The 20,646-nt window shown below is 42.9% G+C and overlaps 1 protein-coding gene across 7 annotated transcripts in view; it reads right to left on the reverse strand.

Moving 5' to 3' along the window:
- TJP1 (tight junction protein 1) overlaps nucleotides 1-20,646 on the reverse strand; it is a 2,268,071-nt gene that overhangs the window by 2,003,030 nt on the left and 244,395 nt on the right. For all 7 annotated transcript variants that reach the window (XM_044078564.1, XM_044078565.1, XM_044078562.1 and 4 more), the window contains exon 4: nucleotides 15,966-16,251. In XM_044078564.1, coding sequence (XP_043934499.1) covers nucleotides 15,966-16,251 — 286 coding nt within the window. The remainder of the gene's footprint in view (nucleotides 1-15,965; nucleotides 16,252-20,646) is intronic.

Consider the following 20,646-nt stretch of genomic DNA (forward strand, 5'->3'; position numbering starts at 1 on the left):
TAGGAGTGGACACCTGCAGCAATGCCACAAAACTTACATCAGAGTTGCTCTCTGAGCAGTAGCATGCGACTGAACTGCGCGCATAAAAGGAGAGAAGCCTTAGAAGGTTCACAAGCATTTAAGAAAAACTAGTCTTAAAGCCTTTCTGTCTATAACCGCTGGTACTAACCTCTGCTGCGTAGGTCTCAGCTGTGTGCAAACGCTGGTATTAAATAGAAGCAAAGTTAAACACTTTTTAAACATGCTAACCAATAGTAATGCTGAATACTGAGCCTTACTCCAAAAAACTCCATATAATGGATGCTTTGGATTATGTATGGCTACACAGCAGTTTTGTAGCTAGATGCCAACCTCTTAGGAAATGGGATGAACATGCATCTAAATTTTATTCCTACAGACTGATCAGCAGAAAATGTGTTCCTAGCTTTAAAAGCAGCATAAATAACACTGTTTTCAGAGTTATAATTAGTATGTGCTTTACTATCAGTAAGTGTAAACAGGTCTGAGTCCTTCCAACTGTAAAGAACAATCATTAGTTTATAGCTTAGTAAAATGCTATCTGCCCTTGTGGGCCATTTTAAGCCTACCCAAACTTCTCATCCCAAAGGTAAGAATCAAGCCCTGTACTTTGTGTCTGTAAGGTAAAGGCATTAATCATTTTATCAGCTAAGCTGCTTTTGTCCATCTAGACTTGCAAAAGATACTAAGGTTTCTGAGAGCTTGTAATGGACACAAGATCTTGAGAACTAAAAGCATTGCACTGATATGTATGGACTGCAGCCAAAGTGTGAACTGCCACAGCATACTGCCAATGCTCTTCTCACCACAAGGTTGCTCAATTCAAATTACAACGTCCCAGTTTCTGCGAAATCCATCTATAATGGGTGTGTGCCTATAAACTCTTGGATGAAACATCCAAAGATAATGGACTTACACATTTACTAGCCATGTTCCCCTTGAGATCTGAGATTTTCCATTCACCTTCAGGTGAGTGCTAAGCTAGATCATGAAGACATCATTACTTATCAGGTCTACATTCAGACAAAAGTGTGCCTGTACAATGCAAACGGCTAGTATGTCTACTAGAAACAGTGACAACGCTCCTGAACTTAAGCTTCAGCACTGCGAAAGAGGCAGCAAATGACAGCACACAGTGTTATGTGCAGTGGCATATTTGTTCAACATCACTCACAGATACGTGGATGAAAAGTGACCAACTGCACTGTGGGCTTTTGGGTGATGCTGCAACCACATGTTGGTTCAGAGGAAGGATTAATGTTTTGATTTCTACTTACCAAGTGTCTCACTCTTGTTTTTATTAAACATACATCTTTAGTTAGTACTAAACTACAATTACTGTGCAAGTCAACTTTAAGCAATGACAATTGCTAATATCAGATGTTCTCATTAATTTCTCATAGTTGATGGTAACCTGGCAAGTAATTCTCAGCAAACCAACACATTTATTAAGCAAAGTTATAATACAGCATAACTATTTGGTTTACTTAATTAAGGCTTACAATAAGCCAAATTAAAAAAGTACAGTTGTGTAAGAATCTACCATTAACAGTAAATATCCTACTGATCACTGTTGCAGTATTCCTAACAGGTGGGTTGTTGCTCGCTGACATCCAGCCAGAGTGCCAAAGCTTTACCTTCATAGGACATACATCGGGGTGATGACCTCAGCTCTTAGGCATCTGGGTATAAAACAGACTTGTGTATGAGAACCCCAGACTATCTCCAAGCCAGCATCGGCCTGAAGACAACCAACAAGGAGAAAGTTCAACTAAGAGGTGCTTAGGTCGAACAGGGTAAGCAAGTTCCCCCTCTGAAAGTAAGATCATGTTCTTGTGGCACAGAATGTGCTTGTGTATGTACAAAAGGCAGCACATTAGTGCCAATGAAATGAAAAGGAGTAAAGAAAGGGGTTAAGTGGGAGGGAAGGAATACGGCAACAGTGATCAGCAGTTAATCTACTGTTATAGTAAGTGCTTACACAACTGTACCATGTCCTGACTGAGTCACTTTTGCAGCATTCTTAACAGATCAGTAATTCCCTGAGCTGTAGAGAAAGAGGGTAGCAGGTTAAAATGAACCAGAAGATGAAGAGTCCAAGAGGTCAGACAGAACAATTTTGGCAAACACTGTCCTAGACCTTGAGAAAGAATTCAACTTCATGTCTTTTCAGTGGAATGAGCCTTTAAGGCAGTACAGTTTTTCCATGATGAGAACAGCAGAAAGAAACAGCCTTTGAAATCCAGGTGGCAAGAGATTGTTTGGAAACTGGTTGGCATAGCCTGGATTCCATGAAGGAGGAAAACAGTCTGTTTTTCTGATATCCTTAGCTTCATCTAGGCAAAACATCAGCGGTCTGTGAATGTCTAAAGTGTGCACTATTCTCTCCCCCTTACTCTGGGAATTGGAGAAAAAGGTAGGCAGATTAATTGTTTGGTTGAGTGCAAGTTCATTAACCACTTTTGGCATGAAGGATGGACTGGCCCCGAGACCTACCCTGTCTTTATGGAAAACAAGGAAGGGAGGGAATGGTCATGACAGGTTGTAGTTCTGAGATTCTGCAGGCTGATGGCAAGGCCAGGAGGAGCACTGTTTTCCAAGTGCAGAATTTTAAGGTAGCTGAGGGAGCTGGCTTACAAGAGGTTAAAGCTAGCTTTTCCAGAACAAAATTAAGATCCTAAGGAGGGGTAATCAATTTATGTGGGGTAGGGGGGGTTAAGGTATTAAATTCCCCTTAGGAAAAGTTTGACCTCTGTCCTGGACATAAGAGCGGGGCTCCACAGGTAGACAAATGTTAATGGCTGATAAATGAGTCTTAATGGAAGACTAGGCCAACCCTGAGTATAACAGGTCATACAAGTATTGTAGTACTGTGAGGGTGTCCGTAAGAAGGGGTTGCAGTGTGTGTTTTAAGCACCAGATGGAAAATCCCTTCGCCTTGGCTGTGAAAGACTTTCTGGTGTTAGGTTTCCTGGCCTCCTGTAGAATTCGAATCACTTCTTCAGACAAACTATGTCTGGTAATAATTAAAATTCTATTACCAGAGGGTCAGGGTGAGAGAATTAAGATTGCGACGGAGTTGTCCTTTCTGTTGGGGATTATTTTATTTTATTTATTTTACATTTGTTTACCGGGAAAGTCCAGCTGGACATGTGCCCTTTTTCAGTGGAGGCCCAGGGAGATCAGCTCCAAGTCAAATTTACCTGGTATTGGAGGGGTTCTCCAGAACTTTCATTTTGAAAGGTGAAATACTAGGGAAACCAGTCCTGTCTTGGCCAGAATAGTGCCATAAGCAGACATTTTTGGGTAATTCTTCTGGGACTTGAGGAGCCTTGGAAGCAGATGTAAAGGGTGGATATGCATAAAGGAACTTCCCTATCCATGAGAAGAAGGCATCTGTCTTCCAAGCTAGAGGTGTTGGGAGTCCTTGCGTAGAACAGAGGAAGATGATGTTTTTTGGAAGAGGAAAAGAGGTCCATCTAAGGGTTCCCCCCACCTGATAGTGGTAGTTTTGAACACCTCTGTGTTCAATGACCATTTGTGATATCTTCCAAGTCTCTCTGCTTAGACAGTCAACCAAAACATTCTGATGGAAGGGAATGTATTGGGTTCAAAGATTCAGCTTCATCTGAGAGTCTAGGTACCAAACCTCCAGTGCTAGCCTGCAGAGAGGGTAGGATCTTGTTGTTCCCTGTTTGTTTCAGTACCATATCACTGTGGTGTTGTCTGTGTGTTCCAGAAGACTGCCTGGTTTCCTAAGGTGTTCTGTAGGGACTGAAGAAGTGCCTTCATTTCCTTTAAGTTGATGTGCTCTTTTATTACATAGGCCAGCCACTTCCCCTGGATCCTGTGGTCTCCTGCCCAAGCCCAAACAAAAGCACCAAATGGAGCTTCACTACAGTTAAGCAGAGGAGTCAATCCAGGCAAGTACGGAAAAGAATTTGAGATCTGGGATAAATCTGTCCACTAGTGAACTCTCAGCAGATGAAATCTCTCTTTTGAACAAAGGTATAACATTTATTCCGACAAAATCAGACCGCATAGTAGATCCTCTCACTGACTTAAAACTCTGTTAAAAACTTGAACTTGAAATTAATTTTTAAAGATAACTCTGACTGAAGGTCACACATGCAAGAGAAGCAGTACTTACATTCCTGTAAGTAACCTCGTGATAACTGCATTTTATTAAGTATGTGAACAATTATATAAGTTATAGGAGCAAAATATTAAGTTCAAGTTTTATAATGTAACAAAAAATTAGTATGAAGCATTGATTAATTTACAGAAGGATGAAGATATTATCAAATATACAGATAAAGGGGGTTGAATTGTGTTGATGAATAGGGATGACTATTTAACTAATATGAACATTTTGTTGCCAGATGGGTTAAATTTTAGGAAAATAGCTGGTGATGTTAAAAAATTATTAGTAACATTACTATGTTGGTCTATAATCTCCAATTAATGAATAATATTGCTTTACAATTATTTATTTTTACAGTTCCTGGTCCAGTTTTACCATTCTTTTATGGGCTTCCGAAGGTACACAAATCTTAGACCTATCCTCAGATGAAACCTATTGCCACAGGTAGAGGATGGATCACTGAACCAACTTTTTTTGTATTTACAAAAAAGCTTGAGCAATTACTTGATATATGTTCGGAGTTACATTAAGTACACAGGGCATTTTCTGAATTGTCTTTTGGAATGGTGTAGAAATACAGATTTGGTTGATTTACTATTTGTAACTTTAGACAAAATCTCTCTTTCCTATAATTCCAAACCAGTACAGTACTCGTGATTAGGGAGTTACTAACTAGATACAGTGGCATTTCAGAGACTGAGACTATGTGAGTTATTAGAACTTGTTGGGTTTATTTCTGCCCAACAGTCATACCATCAAACAGCAGGTGTTGCGATGGGCACTCATAGCAAACACCTATGCAAATTTAATACTTAATAAATGGAAGGAAGAATTTATATGCAATGGTCCTGAAGTACATAAAATATTTTTAAGAGATTCATAGACATATTTCTGTTATAGAAGGGAATCCCTATTGAGTTAAATAACTTTTTTGAATTCATCAATGGGTCTACTGTTTTTTTTTTTTTTTTTTTTTGAAATTTGAAATGAAATATTCTGATCAAATTCAGTTCTTAGATGTGTCGATAAAGTTTGATGCAGGCACCATATGTACAAATCTGTTTAAAAATGAAGTACAGGTAAATCGTTATCTACACAATAAAAGTATGCACACCAGGCATGCTTTTAAAGGAACTGTAAAAAGTCAATTCCAGCATGCATGTAGTTTAAATACCAATGAAAAAGCTTGTTATGAACAGATAGATGAAATGACACAGGAATTCAGAGACCGAGGTTATGATGAGACTTTACTACATAATACAAGGAACTAAGTGGTAGAGACAATATTATCAACCTTGTTTTAATCATCATAATTGTGAATTTGATCAACCTTCGGTTGATACTAGGTTGAGCAAAATACTCTATATTATCACTTATATTTACAAACGAAGTGTGTCAAGGATATTAATAATAACTGGGGGATCTTCAGGGCGTTTATGAGAACTCCAATCTCTGATCGGTGATAATCCATGTTTTGCTTATAAGAACTGTAATAGCCTTAAAATCGTTTATGTTCTAAAGATACAAAACAGGTCCCATGGAAAGTTATGAATAAATATGGTACTTATCCTTGCCACAATTGTTGCTGTTGTGGGTTTATATGTACTGATGATAAACCTCCAAGTACAGGTAAGGAACAAGTATTCAACTGTTTTGCAACATGTAATACTCATATTATTTTATCCTGCAATGTGTAGAATATGTAGTGCTTTCTATGTAGGTAAATCATGGAGGAAGTTAAAAGAATGCATTACAGAGCACAGATCTGAAATACACAGGTCTATTCGGACTAATGCGATTGCTAAGCACTATTCTGATTATGGTAATGATCATTCTTTTGTATTTAGAGCCACTGAGGTAATGAATAATTTAAGATGGGGTGACATTGACAATAAAAAAGTTATGTTTTACCATAACGTTCCATCGGTGTTGCTGATTATCTTTTATTCATCACTGATGGGTTCGGTTCCAAGCCCTTAGAACCATGTCAGCCTAATACCAAGCACGCGCCAGCCAAAAAACTCTTGAGCTAAGTTTTTACCCATAGTGCCCTTCTCCATGTTACCTCAGATCGAGTTTGCCCATCCTGTATTAGTAAAGCAGAGGCTATTTCTGTGCAAATGTCCTAACTCACCACTTGGACCTAAAGTGTCCCGGAGGAGCCTTTGGAGGGGGGAGGAGGGTGGGAAGTGATGAATGAAACAAGATCAACAACACAGATGGAACATTATGGTAAGACAATGTCTTTATCTGATGTTGTTAATCTTCTTCCCATTCATCACTGATGGGACAGAATCCTCAGCTACCTTGTGTTCCTTGGGTGGCCCTTACAGAAGAACGTTCCTGAGCACCACTGAGCCAAAGGCAGATCTCCCTTTGGAGACCACATCTAATTTGTAATGACTAATAAAAGTGTGGAGGTTAGCCCATGTGGCTGCTGCACAAATATCATCCAGAGAGGCTCTCGAATGGATGGCTACCAAAGTTGCCACAGATCTGGTAGAGTGGGCTTTAACATTCTGTGGTATAGTTTTTTTTTGCAAGTGAACAGATGTAGCATATGCAGTCCCGGAGCCATTTAGATAAAGTGACCTTGGAGACAGAATTTCCCATTCTAGGTCCAGAAAAGGAAATGAAAAGTTTGTCAGTTTTATGTATTGCTTTGGTTTTGTCTAAATAAACCTCAGTTGTCTGTGTACATCCAAAGAATGTAGACAGTATTCCCCTTTATTAGTAAAATTTGGGAAAAATACTGGCAAATCAATTGATTGATGGAAAAATCAGAAATAACTTCGGGGAGAAAAGATGGGTTTTGTCCGGAGTGATACTCTGTCCTTGTGGAAGATTAAATAGGGCCTTGTAATGCATAATGCCTGAAGCTCTGAAATTTGTCTGGCTGACATGATGGCTACCAGGAAAAAGAACTTCCAAGATAAAATTTTGAGGTCACACTTTGCTTCAGGTTCAAATGGAGGTTGAGTTAAGAACTGAAGAACTAATGTGAGGTTCTATGGCTCTTCTGGTTGTCTGATTGGAGACCTAATGTGAGAGATTCCCTCAAGAAAGGTTTTGCATAAGCGAAGAGAGATGAGGGGAGAATTATCCAAACCATCATGAGAGTTAGAAATAGCCGCCAGATGTACTCGTATGGTAGAAGCTACAGTTCCATCTTCGAAGAATTCTGACAGATATTGTAAGACTGCTGTAACTGGGGGTGAGTATGGGTCTAGCCTTCTTTTCTTAGACCAAACAGAGAACCTCTTCCATTTGTCTAGATATAGTCTTTTGGTGGATGGTTTGTGTGAGGCCAGGATAATGTCATGTACAAGTGAGGGAAGGTTATCCTGCCTGGCGATCAATGGAAGTGGAGAAACTAAGCTGTCAGCTTGAGGCTGAATAGGTTCTGGTGACAACCCTTGGGGGTGAGAAACCAGGTCTGGAAAAGGGTCCAGAATCCACCATAGACATAACAGATGAGGCTGAAGGAAGGGGAACAAAGCTTGTCAAGGGCAAAAGGGGGGCTATAAGGATCACTTTGCATTTCAATCAAACAGTTTTCTTTATGAATTGGGGAATCAGAGGGAAAGGCATATAGCAGTCCCGTGGGCTGTGAATCAGAATGTCCCTCGGGGGGACTCTCCCATGGGGTAAATAGGACAAAATAGCTGCTGCATTTGTTGTTTGATGGGGAGGCGAATAGGTCGCAGCAAGGCTGGCCCCAACGGCTGAAAATTTTGCCACTATGTCGGGATTGAGGAATCACTTGTGAGGTAAGAGAAAACATCTGCTCAACTTGTCTGCAATCACATTGGAATTCCCAGGGATATGCGTTGCTATCAGCAAGTGGTTAGACGCTATCGCCCACTGCCAAATTCTAATGGCCTCTCGACACAGGGGATAGGACTTTGTTCCTCTTTGCTTGTTGATATACCAGACTACTGACATGCTGTCTGATTGAACTGCAATTGTCCAGAAGGAAGAACAGATTGGAATGCTTGCAACGCTAACAGCACCGTTCTCAGTTCTATGTTGATATGCAGGTTGGCCTCCAAAGTGGACCATCTGCATTGGACGGTCTTTCCCTGAAAATTGCCCTCCCACCCTATCAGGCAAGCATCTGTGGTCACAATGGCCTTGGGCTGGGGGGGATGGGATGGGCTGATCCAAAGTTCTGTGTCTGGCCTCATCCACCAAAGAAGGTCCTGCTTGCAACAATTGGTCATCTGAATTTGAAAGCACAGAGGGTGGTAATTCGGAAACCATTAAGATAGCAGAAGCCATTGAAGTAGTCGCATATGCAGTTCCACAAGAGGCACTATTGGTATGGAAGCTGCCATGGATCCTAAAACCTGAAGAACCTCCCTTGCTGAAGCTTTCTTTTGACAGAGTATCACCTGGAGCTGGAGCCTCAATCTCTGAAGTCTGTGAGTTGGGAGAGTCACCAGAGAAGAACAGGTGTCGAAGGCTGCTCCAATGAACTCAATGTTCCAAGTCAGAGCAAGGTTGGATTTCTCCCAGTTTATCTTTATTCCCAAAAGTCTCCCCAAGGAAAGAGTGTACTGCAGGGCTGTTACCAGAAAATGTTTGGTGGAGGCGGTAAGGAGCCAATCATCCAAATACGGAAATACCCGCAATCCTTGCAGCCTCAAGTGAGCTGTGACCAGTGCCACGCACTTTGGAAACACTCTAGGGGCTGTAGAGAGTCCAAATGGCAGGGCACAAAATTGGTAGTGATTGGCTCCTAGCTGGAAGTGAAGTAAACTCCTGCAGCATTTGTCCATTTTGATGTGGTAATGCGCGTCCTGGAGATCTACCGAGCACATCCAATCACCTTCCCTTAGAAAAGGGAGAATGGACCATGACCATCCAGAATTTCGTTTGGGCAACGAACTTCTTCAAATTGCCAAGATCCAGAATTGGTCTCCAGTCCCCTGTCTTTTTTGGCACCAAAAAGAATCTTGAGTAGAATCCGGACCCACATTGGTCTGGTGGGACTATTTGGATGACTCTTTTTGACGCAGTTTATTTCTGCAGATGCTTCTTCCCTTTGACTGGGTGGAACATCGGGAAGTCTTGTCGAAGTTTTGGATAAGTGATGAGGGGAATGGTGTAGCCTCTGGTTATGATCTTCTGCACCCAACGGTGCAGAGAGAAACATCCAACTGCTTCCAGAGGAAAGCAATCGGGCCGCACTTCAGGAGCGCTGGTAAGGCTGCCCAGAGAAAGAATCCCTGGGTCCCTGATTACGCAGACCCCCTCTGCCTCGGTAGGGGCATATTCCAGAATTGTTATCCCCTCTGCCCCTGGGGGTATTATCACCACGTGTGGCACAGAAAAGACCCCAAAATTTTTTGTGCCACATTTTTCTGCTCCTCTGGTTCCTGGAAAAGGAACATTGAATTTTGGAGAAAAGCAGACCTACGGCAGACAGGGTCTTACCGCCCTGCTCACACCTGGCCAGAGTGTCTTTCACCTTTAGGCCAAAAAGGGAAGATGCTTTGATTTGAGCGTTCAGGAAGGAAGACTTGAAAAGGTCTACGAAGTCAGAGAGGCTAATCCAAGCATGGCGTCTCATAACTATGCCTCAACCCACTGCTCTAGCCGCCCCCTTCAGTTGCATACGAGAGCAACCTCATGGACAAACTGGAGATAGATTCCAGGGTTGCAAGCTGCGAGGCAACTTTGCCTCTTACCTCGTCAGACACCTGTCCTGTGAGAGCTCCAGAGAGGAGCCTCGTACAATGTGCCAAAGAATTCAGAGACCGTATGGCAAAATGCACTGAAGCAAAAACTCACTTCCCTAATCTGTCCACAGCCTGGGACTCTCTGTTGGTTGAATGAACAATATGACTCTCTTCGGCTAGATCCTTTTTTGTGGCCGCCACCACCACCATATCATTGACTGGTAAACCTCTTGACCAATGTGGGTTTTCCTTGGGAGGGGGGGGTAGTTTCTTGTCAGGTCTCAGAGGGGAACGACTCAACAGTGTCAGGATTCTTCCAGGTGCACTGCACCATGAGTTGTACCAGCTCGTCTGCAGGCGGGGTAGATGGCCGGGCACGGAAAGCCTGCAGAAACATGGACTCCTCAGAAGAAGGGTTAGTGGGCTTCCAATCAACCCTCTGTTTCAACATTTCAAGGATGCCCCCAAAGGAGACATCAGGGGGTGACCGTGGGGATCCTTCACCATCATCAAAATCCATTATCCTCGGTCAGAGACCCTTCAGGGGAGTCTACGTGCTTCCTCTTGCACGATCTCTTCCATGGGGGCTTCTGAAGAGGACTCGGAAGAGGGGGCGCCCTGTAACAGGATCTCCTGAGACTTTCCTGCCTGGTGTCCCGGGGCGGTGGCTTGTGTCAGCTGTAGCTCAGGGGAAAAGAGATATGGGGTTCCAATGTCGGTGGAATGCTTCCAGAAGCAAGTGCCCTCTCCATAGTTTGGAAAGCAGGCCTGCCCAAAGAGGGATGGGAGCCCGGAACAGAGAAGGACAACCTCGGAACCGGGAGTCACACCCTGCTCCACCGAACCTGCTCCCAAGGGTGGAGCTTCAAGCAGGATCGGTGCAGACAGAACTCCTGGCATCGTGGACGGAACCGTAGACATACTCGGAATAATACCACGAGCCAAAGAGTCCACAGCCCAATCACAGGGTTGAGGAAGGCCCAGTTCAGAGGGGCCTGAAGGCCAAAGGTACCCAGTGAGGTCCACTACAGGCACTGAGACGGGGGGGGGGGGGGTTCCGAAAATGTCAGAGGTGAAGACTTTGGAAATGGTACGGTCAAAGGAGGACAGTAGGATGGAGTCTGTGGAGAAACCACCCCAAGTCCTGCAGGTGGATTGGTCCTAGACGGAGTGGGTATCATCATGGCTGTCAACAGCTAATCCACAAGATGCACCACGTCAAACTCGGAAAGACTCCTGGTGGATCTAGTGGATACTCCCGATGGGAGTCAGGTCGTTCTTGGAACAGACTGTATATCTGCCCTAAAAATGGATCTGTTGATGAAGAGCATCGGGTCCATGGTGTGGAATGTATCGGCACAGATGTCTCAAGTTTGGAGACTGGAAGAAGTGGCGTCAAAATTGTCATTATCAGAACTGTGAAAGGACTCTGTGCCAAAGGAGCACACGGAGCCAACACAGAAGGTTCAGTAGCAAGCGTAGTCGCAGAGATAGACATCGAAGGCATGCACTGTGCTGAAGTGGCACTCGATGCCGAAGTTATAGTGACCTTTGGAAAGTCAGTAGTTGGTGCCGTAGACAGTATCGGAGCCGAAGCTGGTGCCAATATAGGAACAGTCGGAGCAGAAGAGGTCAGTGCTGATGAGGCGGACTTATGCGCCGAGGGCAATTTAGGTACCTTAGACTTTACAGATTTGCCCTGGTCACCTGACGGTGAAGAGGGAACAGAGTGGGACCTTTTCTTATCCCTGGCTGGAGGGGATGAGACCTCCATCGCAGAAAGGGCCTCTGAAAAGGGTGACTTTAGAGGCCCTTTAGAATCAGTTTTTGCACTCTTTCAAGGTGCGCTGACTAAAACTTTAACAAATCTCACAAGGGGATTGCACCGAAAGATGGGGCACCCCAAACAATAAACACAGTCATCATGGGAATCACTGTTAGGCAGTTTACCCTTACAAGAAATACAACGCTTAAACCCAGATGTGCCCTTTTTATCAGACATCATGAACAAAGTACACACGTCAGACAGAAAACTAAGGCAAAGAGTTCTACTATATCTATGTCTAAATATATATCAAAATACACACAAGTCAGATGAAAAAGGAAGAAATACCAACGAGGGTATTTAAATACCACAAGGGTAGGAAGAAAGGCCGTACAGCACCAATAGTACTTAAAAATTACCAAAAGGGTAGAAAAAGAAAGGTAAAAGGAGGGCTTCAAAGTTAAAGAAATATCAAAATTACCAACAAGGAATAAGAGATACACAAAATATCCAGAAAAGATATCAAAAGTTTTCCACTTAGCTGAGAACTTAGCTTGAACGCGGCTTTATGGCTACACGGCAAACGAGATCTGAGGTAACAGGGAGAAGGGCACTATGGGTAAAAGCTTAGCTCGAGAGTTTTTTGGCTGGCACAAGCTTGAAGGGAAAAAAGAGGGCTTCAAAGTTAAAGAAATGTCAAAATTACCAACAAGGAATAAGATACACAAAATATCCAGAAAAGATATCAAAAGTTTTCCACTTCGCTGAGAACTTGGCTTGAACGTGGCTTTATGGCTACACGGCAAACAAGATCTGAGGTAACAGGGAGAAGGGCACTATGGGTAAAAGCTTAGCTCGAGAGTTTTTTGGCTGGCACAAGCTTTGTATTAGGCCGACTTGTTTCAGAGGGCTCGGAACCAAGCCCATCAGTGATGAATGGAAAGAAGATTAACATCAGATATGGAATTATGTGAACACAAATGGATTATTAGTTTTTGTGCCAATAGGGTTCCTGGTATGAATGCTAATGTTAGTTTGAAAACAGTGTTGAAACTAAAGCAGACTTGTTTGAAATAAAATATTTAATGACTTGCCCGATTGGTGGTTTTTAATTGTTTGATTGGCCGTAAGTGTTATTTAATGAATGTTGTGAATAAGGTATTTTAAGCACTGGGGAAGGATCTATGGATATGAAAGCTTTGAAATAAAAGTTGCTGGAATTATACTGTGTGTGCAGAGTTTGTTTGTTTTTGTCTCTTGTCCAAGTCCTCCATGCCCTGTCTGATGCACCCATAAACAGGACTTTGTTGTGTGGGATTGCAATGAATGAAGAACTGGACTGAGTGTAACCTGGTTGCTCCACCAAAAAAAAGTGTTGTAACCATACCGATTTCAGTTAACACTGTTTTCCTTATGTGTAATCTGGCGAGGGGTAACATTTGCTGGGCAATGATCTTAATCTGGAAAGCAGTAGAAATTCAGTGGCTACAGAGGTGACCTCCCTTGAGAAATGTATGCATGGAATACATGCCTACATGGTACCTCAGGAAGATCAGCTGTTGGGGAAGGGGTGAGCGAGGATTTTTTCTGCAATTGATAGTGAACCCCAGGAGGGTCAAAAGTTGTCTTGTGTAATGGAAGGTGCTTTAGGAGAATGTTCCTGGATACAGCCTGGGTAGAAGGTCGTCCAGGTATGGGAAAATTTGAATGCCTTGAGTTTAGCAGAAGAACACTACTGGAGTCTGACACTTTGTGAACAACCTTAGAGCCATAGACAGACCAAAAGGCAAAGCAATAAAATTAAAATATAATGATCCAATAAAGAACATGAAATATTTTCCACAGGAAGGGTGAATGGGAATATGAAGGTAAGCACATTTTAGGCCTAAGGATACAAGGAAAGCTTGAGGGAGTAGAAAAGACAGCAGTGTTTGCAGGGACAACATTCTGAAAGAGGGAACTCAGAAAAAATGCCTCACCTGGAGAGATACAGGATGGGCATCCACTGACCCTCCTTTTCTGGGAACCAGGAAGAGCCTGGAATAAAATCCCCTTCCTGAAAAGGATGGGGAAATTAACTCTATGGTTCCCTGTGATATTAAAGCTTGCAAGATGGGCTTTATGAGCTGTAGCTGGTCAGGAAGAGGGGACTGGATTCCCCCTGGAGTTGGGCTGTTCTCCTAAGACACAGAGTAACCCTACTTGTCTTAGGTTGTTTCCCAGACAGGAAAAAATAGAAAGTCTTTTACAGAGTGTGGTGGCATGGGGTGGGGTTGGGGGTGGGGACAGCAACAGTGGCCTGCTACTGAAGTGAGGCCTCCCAGAAGGAGTATACCTCAGAGTTTTCTGGAAATCCTTTTTTGGGAGCTTTCCTTTGTCTATAAGGAGCTCTCAAGATCTCTTCTGGCTAAGGAAGTGGATTTAGCTGGAAAATTTCTGTGGTACCTAGAACATTGGACAGTAGGACTTGGCAGCAATCTTTCACAGTTTTGCACTGTTCCTGCAAAGCCTTGAAGAGACTAGCAGCTTGCGGGCCAAAAAGGAGACTGATATCTAAGGGATGTCCAACAGTTTAGATCTTACAACTTCTGGGATAGACTGGTTCCTTAGCCAGGTCGCTGAACCAGTGGCATCCTCAGCATAACAGCTACATTTTATTCTGTACTTGGCTAACTGGGAAGCCTGGACCACTGAAGACTGCACGAGCAGCTTTGAGACTGGAGTCTGTGGCTCTGTGATGGTCTTGCTTTTAGACTGTACAACTTGACAAGTATTTTGTCATTTGAGATTTATAACTTGCAGGCCTAAAAGCTAGTGTGGCGGAAGTATAAACTTTCTTGCCCCACCTGCCCACTGCTCAGCTCTTTGGCATTGGGAAGAACATTAGTGCCAGGGAGTAACTTGGAAGATTTGTCCAACGCCAAAGAAACTGCATCAGGGTCTTCCACAGGATGTCTGTAACGTACTGGAGTTAATCAGAAACTTTGTAAAACCTATATGGTCTTTTTGGAGCAGGAAGTTCAGAGTCTGGAGCCAAGGAGTTAGCCTTCAAGGTGTCTGGGTAAGCTTCCAGCACAGGTGGAATTGGAAGGAGGGGTGCCCATCTACAATAAACTGTAGTATCTCTTCTGCACCTCCATCTGTCTGGACTTTCATTTAAAATGTTTCATCATGCTCTGTAAAACTTCTCCAAAGAAGGCCTCTTCCGGGGTAGTCTGGAGAAAGTGAAAGTCCATCTGAAGAAATCTGTTCCAGAGAGTGTAAGTGGGACAAGTAGTCTACAGAAAAATCCAAAACCTTTTCCGGTTCCACATCACAGAAGAGGAATCCAATGCTTACTTATGTGGTGAGGTTTGAAAAGTTACAAAAGAAAGGGGCTTCAAAGATATGATGGCCTTGAAAAGCCCCCGAGAAAAAGCAAAACATTCTTTTTCCTTGGATGCAGAAGGTGACGTCAAATGCTTAAGTTTTTGTTTTCTTTTTTCTTTTTCAGAGGTGATATCAGCCTGAATAAGCTTAGGAGGTTCTGAACCTTGAAGCACTTCTATGAGAGTTACAGGAACCGCTTTCCACACAAAGATCTGAGGAATTCCACAATCCCTCCGCTACAATGATTCAAAGGCCTCAACAGCCATACCAGCCTCCGAGGAGGTTGCAGTAGAGGACTTATGAGAAGATGATTGGCATACTACGTGGTCGACCACTTCAACAGTAGCATCCGATCACAAGACAATAGCTGGAGAATAGTCTCTTGGTCTCAGTTTTTTTCTCAGGTTGTAGGCCTACATCTGGGCCTTCTGACATAGTGGACTGGGCCAAGTGTTTAAGATGCTAGGTCTCAATAAAAGTAATGAGTGGACTGGTTAGTTCAGAGGGTTTTTGTAACAAAGACTGGCAAGATGGTACAAGATTTCTAGTTGTGTTCGAGGCCTAGACAGAAAAGACACTTAGTGTGCAAGTCTTTGCACGGAAGTTGTCAACCGTACTCGCACTTCCTCCTAGCTGACATCTAACAAAAATTAGCAAAGACTGGCAAGAAATCAGAAGGCTCCCTAACTGGGCACTTACCTGATCTAACAAGTGACGCTACTGTACCCAGTGACCAAACAATTACAGGCCTTCGGTTGCAACGACCTGCGTTTGGGCTGCCAGTGGGATAGTCTGAGGCTATGGTACATATGGCCACTTTTATACCCTGAAGCTTATTAGCTGAAGTCATCACCTGGATGTACATCCTACAAAGGTAAAGCTTTGGTAACCTTGCCTGATGTCAGCATCTCTTAGGAATACTGCAACTGTGACTCAAGTCAGGACATCTAAAGGTTTTGAAATATTACAGTAATGACAGGCTTACCTTCATTTTTCCTTGACTTTACCAAAGTGACCTTGATTGGCCTTGAGGGCAAATTAGAAGAAACAGATCGACGATCTGAACGGGGTGATAAGCTTCGTTCCCTGCTTGCACTTCTATCCCTTAAACTCTTCTCACTTCTTTTCCCCCCACTGTATGCACTTGGTCCACTCCGTGCACTTCTTTCATCATACAAGTCTTCCTCATAACTATCTTCTTCATGCTCTGATACTTGATTTGCTTCTGGTCTGGCAACAGGAATCTGAATTTTCTTTTTTCTTCTTATAGTCTGGAAAATAGCATTGTTACACATTACACAAATCAACATTTTGAATGTCCTACCTGAAAAAAAAAACAAAACAAAAAACAAAAGATAAATACACTAGTACTATAGAAAAAAGTTCTAACCAAAACCCAATTTTTAAGAGCTGAAACTACCAAGGTAACAAAAGCAGGTTGCGCTCAGCTTGGTGGTATACAGGGATAAAGCTGTGACTACAATCAAAATAGCTCAGATGCTAGAAGAACTAGGGAGGGAAAGATGGAAAAAAAAAAGTAGATGGAGCAGGATCAACCACCTGGGGGGAAGGCAGTGGCTCTGATCAGCTGATCACCACTATACATTAGTGTCTTGCATTGTCCCAAAATAGCCATGTCCATTCAAGAGGGCCTTGACAATTTGAAGCTGGTGACAGTAGCCCTTGCTGCTTGACAGGGGAAGCACATAAAAGCAAGATGAGAGCATAGGACTCAATGCGGTAATGCAAGTCTTCATGTGAGCCAATGGGATGGGGGTTAAGGCTTTAAGAACTATCTTCACTGCTGGGCCGGGGGGGGGGGGGGGTTTACAATTTATCTTGGATGACTGCCTGGATGATGGCCCTTCTGGTTGTCTTTCTTCCCTGCACTTGCAATACCCATAATGCAGAACTGAATGGACTCAAGACATCATGGAGGAGGGCTAGATGGTACACAGCCATGCAAATGAGAAAAAAAAAGAAGTTAGGTACTTACTATAGCTTTCCATCTGTGTTGTCCATCTTCATCCTTCTTCAACTGATGGGTTTGGATCTGATCCTCAGATCTGACTTGGCCATTACTAAAGCTTGTGGTAACCAAGAACTCTCAAGCTTCTCCCTTACCCATAATGTACCGACCCCCAAGTTAACTCCGATCTTGTTTAGGTTCATAGGTGTTTACTAGGCTAACGACCACAAGGACCTTTTTAAGCCTAGTAATGCATCCCAAATCTCTGACAAGTTCTGCTACCCTTGATAAGTGTAAGCACGGGCCTGGGAGATGAGACATTTACAGGTTACCTGTGTCCATTAGAGACATAGGTGCCAAACCAGGGATGAATTTCCAGTTTCCCATCCATTTATCCAAGTTGCATTTGAATTGCGTTAGGGAGAAATATGCTGATTTTTACCAGAAAGGAAAGGTTTAATATGTATAAACATAGGAGATGTAAAACTGCATATGTTCAATACAGAAAAACTATATATACAGCTCAATACAAGGACAATGACTGTCTAACAGCTCATTCTTCCAGAAGCTTGAGAACAGAAGAATGGGGGTTGATGGATGGGGAGCTGAAGAAGGAAAATGGACAACACAGATGGAACATTATGGTAAAGTACGTAACTTCTTTATCTGATGATGTCAATTTTCATTCTATCTCAACTGATTGGACAGAGTCCCCAGCTACCTATGATCCCAGGTGGACTTCTAAGGAAGGATATTTCTAAGCACAGTTGAACCAAATGCTCTACTCCTGGAAACCAGATCAAACTTGTAATGAGTAGTATGGGTAGTAACCCAAGTTGCTGCTGCACATATGTTGTCCATGGATGTTCTGGAAAAAAAAAGTAAAGTTGCCATGAACCTAGTTGAATGAGCTCATATCTGTTGTGGTAAGGTAATACCCAATTTCCTAGAGAAAAACTAAATACAATCAGTTAGCCATTTGGCTAAAGTTACCTTTGTGACTGGTTTGACCAATTTCAATTCTGATAAGGAAACAAATAACTGGTTTTCCTGATGTTTTTTGTTCTATGCAGGTAAAAATGTAATTGTCTGTGAACATCTAATAAATGCAACGTGTACTCACTTTTGTTTGCAAAATTAGGGAATAATACTGGCAAATTAATGGACTGACATATCAGATTCTGACACCACCTTGGGAAGGAAGGAGGCATTAATTCATAGAGTCACTCTATCCTTGTGAAAGATCAAGTATGGAGGATTTGGAGATGAGGCTTAAATCTCTGAAATTTTTCTAGCAGAGGTAATGACTATTAGAAAAACAGTTTTCCAAGAAAGATACTTAAGGTCACATTTAGCTGCTGGTTCAAAGGGGGTACCAGACTGAGATCCCATGGGGGAGTGGGGTCCCTAAATGGAGATATCAGAAGTAGACTGCCTCGCAAGAAAGTTCTGTACAATTTGTTTGAGACTAGTGAAGAACTTTAGAATCCAATATGAAAATTTGATATGGCTGCTAACTGAACTTTAATGGTTGAGGAACTAGCCCCTTCTTTAAAAAGTAAGGTTAAAAACTTGAGTATGTTATGTATAGGAGCTGAAAATGGATCAACATGATCTTGTGCCCAGCAAACCTTTTCCGTTTACTTGTACAAAGTTTTCTTGTTGAAGGTTTATGGGAAAAATAAAAGAAAAATACGTCAAACAGGGAAGATGGCACTGGTTGTCTGGCCATTAACAGAATTTGAGAAACCAGGCTGTCAGCCTGAAATTCAAAATGTTGGGATGGATCATGCCAGTCGGGTGAGACAGGAGGGTCTGGAGTCGGATCCAGTATCCAAGGCTGACTAACTAAGTGAGGCCAAAGGAAAGGAAACCAAATCTGTTGAGGCCAGTATGGTGCTATGAGGATGACTTAGCTCTTCAACCAGACAGCATTCTGTAGAAATTTTGGAATTAATGGGATTGGTGGGTTGGCATAAAGTATACTGGGGGCCAATTGTGAAGTAGAGCATCCCTCAGCGATTCCCCCTGTGGGAGTATAAGGGCAAAGTAGCTGCTGCACTTGTTTATGGGAGAAGCAAAAAGATTGCACAGCAAGGCTGGCCCCACTAACGAAAAATCATTTTTGTCACATTCTTGTTGAGAACCACTTGTGAGGTCAAAGAATGCACCTGCTCAGTTTGTCTGTTATCACACTGGACTTCCCTGGAATGTACATTGCTATGAGAAAGTAGTTGGAGGAGCTCGTCCACTGCCACACACTGCGCTCTTCTTGACAGAAGTGGTATGATCTGGTCATTTCTTGTTTGTTGATGTAATAAACTACCGACATATTGTCCTTCTGAACTGCAATCATCACCAAAGGGGCAGCATCCTGAAGGCCTGCAACTCTAAAAGCACTGCTCTAATATTTAGGACACTGATATGCAAGTTGGCCTCTTCTGGGGACCAAGTGCCTTGGACCATTTTCCCCAGAAAATGCCCCACCCACTCAACTGGGAAGTGCCCGTTGGTCACTATGGCCCTAGGCTGAGGGGGAATGGATGGACGGCCTTGTAGAACCAGATCCGACTGAATCCACCACCTGAGATCTCTCTTGCATAAACGGGGTGATTCATATTAGGGTTGACATGGGTTGCCAAAGTATCAACATTGTGTTGCTAACATCCATTGGAGAATCCTCATGTAAAATCTGGCTGAAGGTACTAGTGTTATCACCAATGACATTGCTCCTAGAGCTTGAAGGACCAAGTGGGCTGAAATCTTGGTACTACTGATTAGTTTTCTGACCCATGACCTTATAGTTTGAACCCTTGAGGGAGGTAGTGAAGCTATCATTGACTTTGTGTTGAAAATTGCTCCTATGAATTCCAAATTTTGGGTTGGTTTCAGCTGAAACTTGTCATAGTTTACTGTTATTCCCAGATGAGAACAAGTCTAAAAAATTTGATTTCTTGCCCATATCAACTGATACCTGGTCAGGGCAGTAATGAGCCAATCATCTAGATATGGAAACACCCAGAATCCCTGGAGTCTCAAGTGAGCTGCTACTACTGCCACACATTTGGTGAACACCCTGGGGGCTGTGGTGAGACCAAAGGGCAAGAACTTTGAAATGGTAATGACCATCTCCCAGCCGGAAGTGCAAGTACCTTTTGGATCACCTGTTAATCTTTGTGTGACAGTATGCATCCGGAAGGTCTATCAAGCACATCCAGTCGACCTTGCCCAAAAAAGGGAGAATAGACTAAACTGTGACCATCCGAAACTTGGCGTGTCAAACTGACTTTTCAAAGTTGTTGAGATCCAAAATTGATCTCCAGTCCACTGTTTTCTTTGGCACTAAAAGAAAAACCCTGAGTAAGTTCTAGACTCTATCTGGCCTGGTGCAACCTCTTGGATGACTCTCTTTCTAGCAGCTTCTGTATTAGAAGTGCTGCTTCTTCCCTCTGACTGGGTGGAACACACGGGAGTTTCCTTGAAATTGGTGGTGGAAGGGAAAAGGGCATTATATAGCCTCTGTAAATAATCCTCTGCACCAAAGTATCTTTCGTTACGTCTAGCCAGGCTCTCTAGTGCAGGAATAATTGCCTCCAAATTGCCTCCAGAGGCGGACAACTGGGCATCCTTTCAGAAGCACTGGCAGGGTCTACGCAAGAAAGAATCTCTGGATCCCTGGGGGTTTTGCGGGCCTCCT

This window comes from Protopterus annectens, chromosome 7.part1 (assembly GCF_019279795.1).
Source record: "Protopterus annectens isolate FY-2018-M chromosome 7.part1, PAN1.0, whole genome shotgun sequence".
NCBI lineage: Eukaryota > Metazoa > Chordata > Ceratodontiformes > Protopteridae > Protopterus > Protopterus annectens.